We start from the raw sequence: 6,862 nt of genomic DNA, 5'->3' as shown, positions 1-6,862 counted from the left end.
ACCCTTCTCTTCTCAGAAGCCAAGCCCCTTTTCAGTCTGTATAAAGTCCACACTCCCAGGATCGGGTGTTGCAGACACTGCCTTCCACGCTCTCTCTCTGAGACCAAGCTAGAGACCCAGGTAAGCAAACCAAGAGGTGGTCTCAGGTGCTGCTTCTGCTTGAGGGTTGGAGAGGAGGGAAGCAGAGTGGGTGAGGGCAGCCAGAGAAAGCTTGGGGCAGGCAAACATCAGCTGGGGCACAGCTGGGGTCATGGATGGGGCATGCAGGCTGCCGAGGACCCATGGGGCTAGGGAAGGAGCAGCACCCCAACTTGAGGGAGGAGAGCCCCTTCCTTTGGAATACAGTGGCTTCCCTTTATGTGCCAGCGTCAGGCAGGGGTCGGGGCTTCCCTTGTGTTGCAGGACAGCAGGGCTCTGTCAGCCCTGGTCCTGGATGAATACTGCGTGGTATCTCAGGGATACAATTTGGCTTATTCAAAATTTGGCTCATTTATTTCATGATTTATTCAAAAGCATCTTCTAATGAGCCACGTGAGCACTGGGTACAAATGTGAGAAAGGTGCTTTATTGTTCAAATGTATTTTGTAGCAAAAATACTTCTGTATTCAAAAATAGGACTGCTAGGATTTTTGGTCATTTCTGGGGTCACTACCCAGAAGGAAGCATGGCCTCTCTGTAAGGAGTGGGAGTCAAAACTCGTGGAGAATTGCACCTGTGAATGCCTCATTACTGGGAAGAACTCACTGGGAGAGGGATGTCTTTCTGGTTAACCTGTGGGAGGTGGTAAGCCAGGGAGGGTGCAGGTGAGAGCTGGGGTTCTCTGGTGATGCTTCCTCCCACCCCTTTTCCTGGGTAGGCTCCCCCAGGAGTGTGAGGCAACCATGGTTCCGAAGTTCCCGGTCCTGTTCCTACTGCTGGTGCTGGGGTGGGTCCAGCCTTCCCTGGGCTCGGAAACAGCGGCCGAGAAGTTTGAGCGGCAGCACATGGACAGCTACAGCTCCTCCAGCAGCAACTCCAACTACTGCAACCAAATGATGAAGCGTCGGGAAATGACAGATGGATGGTGCAAGCCAGTGAACACCTTTATTCATGAGTCCCTGGAAGATGTGCAGGCCGTCTGCTCCCAGAAAAGCGTCACCTGCAAAAATGGGCAAACCAACTGCCACCAGAGCACATCCACCATGCACATCACAGACTGCCGTGAGACGGGCAGTTCCAAGTACCCCAACTGTGCATACAAGGCCAGCAATCTGCAGAAACACATCATCATAGCCTGTGAGGGGAACCCGTACGTGCCAGTCCACTTCGACGCTTCGGTGTAGGTGTCCATCTGAGGCTGGAGCAGCAAGATACCCCATTTCATCATGAAAGCATCTGTCTCTCCTCTCTTGCTTCCTTGCCCTCAGAGCAATTATCCAGCATGCACACATGCTTCCCTGGCCTCACATTGCCCCTGTGTGGTTTAGGGCTTGAGGGGTAGCTTGTGTGTTGGGGCCCATGTTACCCACTTCCCTGCTTCTTTCAATAAAACACAGCTGCAATCACCTGAATTCCTGATGTGGTCCCCACCTGGGAACTAACTGTATGTGTGATCACTTCCTGCCAAGGCTGAGAACCATGAGTCTCAGTAGCTTTGGTGAGAGGTGAATGGAATCCTTAAAGGCCACCTCTTCTGACTTGGGCTTTTTTTTGCTGCTTTTTAAATTTTGCATGGAAGTGTAGTTCACTTACAAAGTTAGTTTCACAGCAAAGTGATTCAGTTATACATGCATACTTTTTCTTTACAGATTCTTTCCCACTATATATATTATTACAAGGTGTTGAATATACTTCCCTGTGCTACACCATAGGTCCTTGTCATTTATCTATTTTATTGACTCTTGTTTTTTCAGTGAACTGAGATCATTCCTTTCCCTGTAGGTCCCTTGATGTCCAATTATCGTTTTAAGGCGTGAGTTATTTTAGATAAAACGGGAGCTACAGTGTGGGACACTGTCATGCTGGGTGAGCTGACAAAGGGTGAAGCTCAGACACAAAAATCTCTCGCACAAGGAAGGACAGTGTGAACCTGGGAAGACCCTGCTAGGGCCACAGGTAGGGACGTGGAGTGTGTGAAATTATGACCCTAAATTTCCATGTTCCTTTTTTTATTTTTTGTTTTTTTGAGTGAGCTATTACTAAATCAGAAAAATGGTCCTTTCTTACTTGGAAAGTTGGAACCTCCCGTTTAGCAGGGACTTCAGAGATCATCAGGAGGGAGGATAAGCAGATTTAAGCTTGTGTACTGACTCTCACTGGGCAATGCCTGCCTAGCATGCTGGAGAAAAATGCCTACACTAGGATGTTCTGGAGTGGCACCTCCCCGAAGGCACGGGGGAGGTGAGGAAGTAGGTGCCACCCACTGGCATCCCTGACCAAGTGTAACCTCCCCAACTTTCATAGAGGAGCAACTGGAATCTCAGAAAGGTTAAGTGACCTGCTCCTGGCCACTGCTACTTAGTGGCATGACTGAGACTAGATTCTATTCAGGGAAAATATTCCCCAGTGTCCTTCCTTCCCCGAGGGCCCTGGAGTCACAGCTTTCTCTGCCTCAGCTCGCTGGGGGCTCTCACAGGTTCCCACTGGACTTGGCCTGTGAGTCAGCTCACTTCTCAGCCACCCTTCCTCACATTCACTGAAAAGACTAGACTCGACTTCTGTCATCACGCAATCATTTCATACGACCCTCTGATTGCACTTGCATCTAGCTCCTGACAAGGTCATACAACTAGAGAAAAGTCCTACTTCCAACCAGTGTGACCAGTTCTGTCCTTGTCTTTGCGTACTACATTTGTAAAAGTTGAAAGTGACTGTGTTTTTAGGTAAAGGCAATGCTTAGCCCTGGGGCTTCTGTAAGAGGAAGAAAGACTGCATTTGAGAGGGGTCGGCCAGCTATCCCTGCATTTCTGTGGCAATGGGGATCTCTCTCCTACAAGCAGTGAGGATGGAGGGAGGGAAAAAGGGAAACTTTAAATTTCTAGATCTATTTCCTCGAGACAGAATTTTTCTTACATTCATCTCCCCCGTGTTCCCAAACCCAGAGCTCATTTTCCCACATGCTAGTGCTAAGAGAACACTTTATTGGAGCTTTTTTGAACACACACTTGCAGTTTTGCTGCATCTATTCTGCACATTCACCAGCTCTGGCTTCTGGGCCCCCGCACCTTGTGGGCCACAGGACCATAGTGTGCCTCCATCGGGGGAATAAACTGATAGGTGATGACAGATGGTCCAGGAGCAGACCTGCACAGCCAGGGAGCTGGTGTGGGTGGCAGGTGGTGGGTGGGAAGTGCTCTGGAAAGGAGGACACTGAGAGGGGAAAGGCTGAGTCTTGGCCCAAACATGGTGAGGGACAGTCGAGAAGGGTCATCTGGGGACAAATCAGAGGTCTCTGTTCCTTGGGGCAGCTATTATTCCCCACAAGTAAAGGAGTACTAGCCTGTTCCAGGAGACTAACCCAGGCAGGTGAATCTTACAATTGAGGTGCTAACATGGGAAGATGGGTTCCTGCTTAAAGACACAAATGATCATATCCAGTGATTCTTCGAAGAAGGATAATGTTAATTTTCAGAAGCTTCCTCAAACAAAACACGCTCCTGGATTCTGCATTCTCGGTGGACAAGGAAACACATCGCAGCAGCCCAGCTCCCCCGCGCCCCCGCAGCTCTGTGTGTACCCACAGAACCACAGCGTCTTCTGCCTCTGCTGGGCTGGTCTTCTCCTGCCTCTCTGTGTGGTAAGTTCTCCCTTCAATTCCAGCAGCCGGCAGTCCCCCAGCCCAGCCCTTCCCCAGGCAAAACACAACCACCATGCACACCTTAGATGAGTCCTTCAATCACCAGAGTAAATGATCACCCCATCAGGTTCTTTCTTTCCAAGTGCCCCCACTCCAGTATTTGCACTTTGAGCTTTCTCTCTAACTGTGAATGAAAGGCTGCTCCCAATGCCCACTCTGGCTCCCTGGGCTGATTCAGCCCTCACAGAGCATGTACTCCTGCAATTCCTCCAGTCAGCCAAGACACTTGGAGATATAAAACACCATCAGTTCTTTCCTCCACACGTTTCTTTACACAGCTGCCTTCTGTAAAATCCCCCAGCCTCTGGTAGGCACCAAATAACTGTTGTCATAAGAGCAGGCTACATGTTCACTTTATACGTTGTATCCTTACCTCAGAAAAGCAGGCAAAGTGCAATGAAAGACCTCAGTACACACAAGCCTCACCATGCTTGGCTTCTTGGCGGTTCTTATTTGTGAAATGTCTCTAAATTTGGACACATCAAACTTTTTCCCTTATGACTGAATTTGGGTTATGCGTTTTTGCATCATTTATTTACTTATGAACAAGCTACACAACAATGGTGTGCTATCTCATACCTCAGAGCTACCTGAGTGGCTGTGTCCCAGGCTCTAGTCCTCAGTGACACCTTGAATAAAGCTGAAACTTACAACTCTTCTGCTGCGTGTCTTTCTTTAAATCGCTAAGTATGATGAAAATATAACAAGACTTAGCAAAATTAAATATATGTATAACTTGGAAATTCCACATCTCCGTGTACCTACGAGGGAGATCATGTCACCCAGAGGTAAAATTTTGCCACATGTGCACACAGAGAAATGTACACAGACATTTGTTGCAACACTGCTCGTTGGAGTGAAAATTTGAGAGCATCCCAAATATCGTACCAAGAGACGACTGATAAGTAAATGATGGTTTATTAATCCAAAGAAAAATATAATACATCTGAAAAAATAAAAGAACAAGAAAGACACATTTTAATACTAATGTGTGTTAAAAACACTGTTGAGTGAACAAAAAAATCAAGTTGCAGAATGATTTCTACCATACAATGGCATTTGGATAAATTTATTTTTAAATTGCACATGGAAACACTGTATAATGTTTATGAAGTAAAAGTGTCAAAATAGGGCTGGAGACACTCTAAATTTATGATTTCATTTAAGAAGAATTAAGAGGAATGGGAGTGGAGGGAGGAATAGAATGGACTCCAGTGTTTTTGTATTTTTCTAAGAGTAAGCATATGGAACACAATATTTATTCATTTGAGCACCATATATTAGTTTGTATTGGTCTACATTGTTTAATTTTTGAAAAGTAATAAATCACATTAAAAATGAAATGAGTGCATGAGAGAGGGCAAGAGTAGGCTTTTGTAAAGTCCATCACGAAGTGTGAGGCGCTCTGGATTTCCCCTCCTCACGAGCATCCGCTTCTGCCTTCCCCTGAGGGTCTTTGGCCCCGCTCCTGCCACCCCACACCCCTGCAGGCTTGCCTCAAACGTGCACATCACTTCTTCTGCTTGTGCTGAGTGACTGATTGATTAGTATTCCTTTTTTTTAATTTTTATTTTTTTGATTTACTATGTTGTATTAGTTTCCTGTGTACAGCATAGTGATTGCAGCATAGTGATTCCATTTATTCCATATATATATACAGAAAGAGAGAGATTCTTTTTCATTGAGGGTTATTACAAGATATTGAATACAGTTTCCTGTGCTATACAGTAGGACCTGTTTTTTTAAATTTATTTTATGCATAGTATTTTCCATCAGCCAATCCCATACTCTCAATTTATCCCTCCCTCCCTGCCTTCCCCCCATAGCCACAATTTGTTTTTTTATCTCTGTGAGTGTCTTTCTGTTTTGTAAATAGGTTCATTTCGGTCATATATTAGATTCCACATATAAATGATATCATACGACGTTTGTCTTTCTCTGTCTGACTTACTTCAAAAAATATGGAAGGCTTCAGGAATTTGTGTGTCATCCTTGTGAGGGGGTCATGCTAATCTTCTCTGAATCGTTGTAATTTTAGTATATGTGCTGCAAAGGGGAGCGAACTTTTCTGTTTCTATTGACCCTATCTAGACTGTATGGCTTTAAAAACAATTTACAGATTAAAAAGATGACTTCAGCAAAAATATTCATAGTATTGAATTTTTTCAATAAAATCCTCTTCGACTGTACACTTCTTTTCCCCAGTGGAACTAAGTAAAGTACCAACTAAGGCAGGAAGTAAAGCAGTAGGAGTGGCCTCACATCCTCTAGTCAGCATAACATTTTAAAAAGTGCAGTGTCCTCTGACCTGATACTCAATTTCTTTTCCCACACCCTGTGGGTAGGAGACATGTATTGGGTTGTCTACTTAGCTCATTTTCCCTGGGAAACGTGGCATCTCTAAGCCAGGGCAACCCTCCCGGCACCAGGCCTGGTCTCGGGATGCCGCTGCAGACACAGACCCTGAGCCCCCCCGGGTTACCCGTGTCTTTTGAGTCTCATGTATTTGTAGGGATCCCACATGTACATGTGTAATTAAAATTGCTTTTCTCCTGTAACGCAGCAAAGTTCTAAGGCTGAAAATACAGAGGCCTGGACCCTTCTTTGCCCTCTTCCCTTCTGTCTGCCTTCAAAACACTGAGCTCCAAAGCAGAAAACTGTCTGATATCCTCGTCACTCTAATTCTTCCAACACCCTCCCTTTCCCTTCTCTGGGAACCAGGAAAATCAACGAAAGCAAAGAAAAATCAGAGAAGATCATAAGAGAATTTGTGCCAAGTGAGAACGAAAGTGATGGAACCTTGAAACAACCTTATCTAAGTGCACAGGAACCAACGCATAGGGAGGGTCGCCCTTCTGAGGGGGGTCACAGGCCACAATGTAGAACTTGTACTCGGCAGCCTCTCGGTAGCGGCAGTCAGGGTACCTGCCCGCAGTGAGGCTGCACTGAGTCAGGTGAACGGGCTTCGGATCCTCGTGGCAATTGTTTTGGCTGTTCTTATATGTGATGTTTGGCGAATCACAGGCA

General features: G+C 46.0%; 1 protein-coding gene and 1 non-coding gene across 2 annotated transcripts; one reads left to right on the top strand and one right to left on the bottom strand.

Annotated features, from left to right (window-relative positions):
- Nucleotides 1–1,550, top strand: LOC102512182 (ribonuclease pancreatic). Its single transcript, XM_014567317.2, has 2 exons — nucleotides 1–120; nucleotides 857–1,550. The coding sequence occupies exon 2, from the start codon at nucleotides 882–884 to the stop codon at nucleotides 1,320–1,322; it is 441 nt and encodes a 146-aa protein (XP_014422803.1). The 5' UTR covers nucleotides 1–120; nucleotides 857–881; the 3' UTR covers nucleotides 1,323–1,550.
- Nucleotides 1,551–5,790: 4,240 nt separating this feature from the next.
- On the bottom strand, nucleotides 5,791–5,897 carry LOC116664629. Its single transcript, XR_004321147.1, has one exon. It is a non-coding gene; the product is annotated as a U6 spliceosomal RNA (small nuclear RNA).
- Nucleotides 5,898–6,862: the final 965 nt, after the last annotated feature.

Source organism: Camelus ferus, chromosome 6 (assembly GCF_009834535.1).
Source record: "Camelus ferus isolate YT-003-E chromosome 6, BCGSAC_Cfer_1.0, whole genome shotgun sequence".
In the NCBI taxonomy this organism is placed as follows: Eukaryota; Metazoa; Chordata; class Mammalia; order Artiodactyla; family Camelidae; genus Camelus; species Camelus ferus.
Note: the sequence above shows the minus strand (reverse complement) of the source record. Positions and strands in the feature narration are given on the sequence as shown.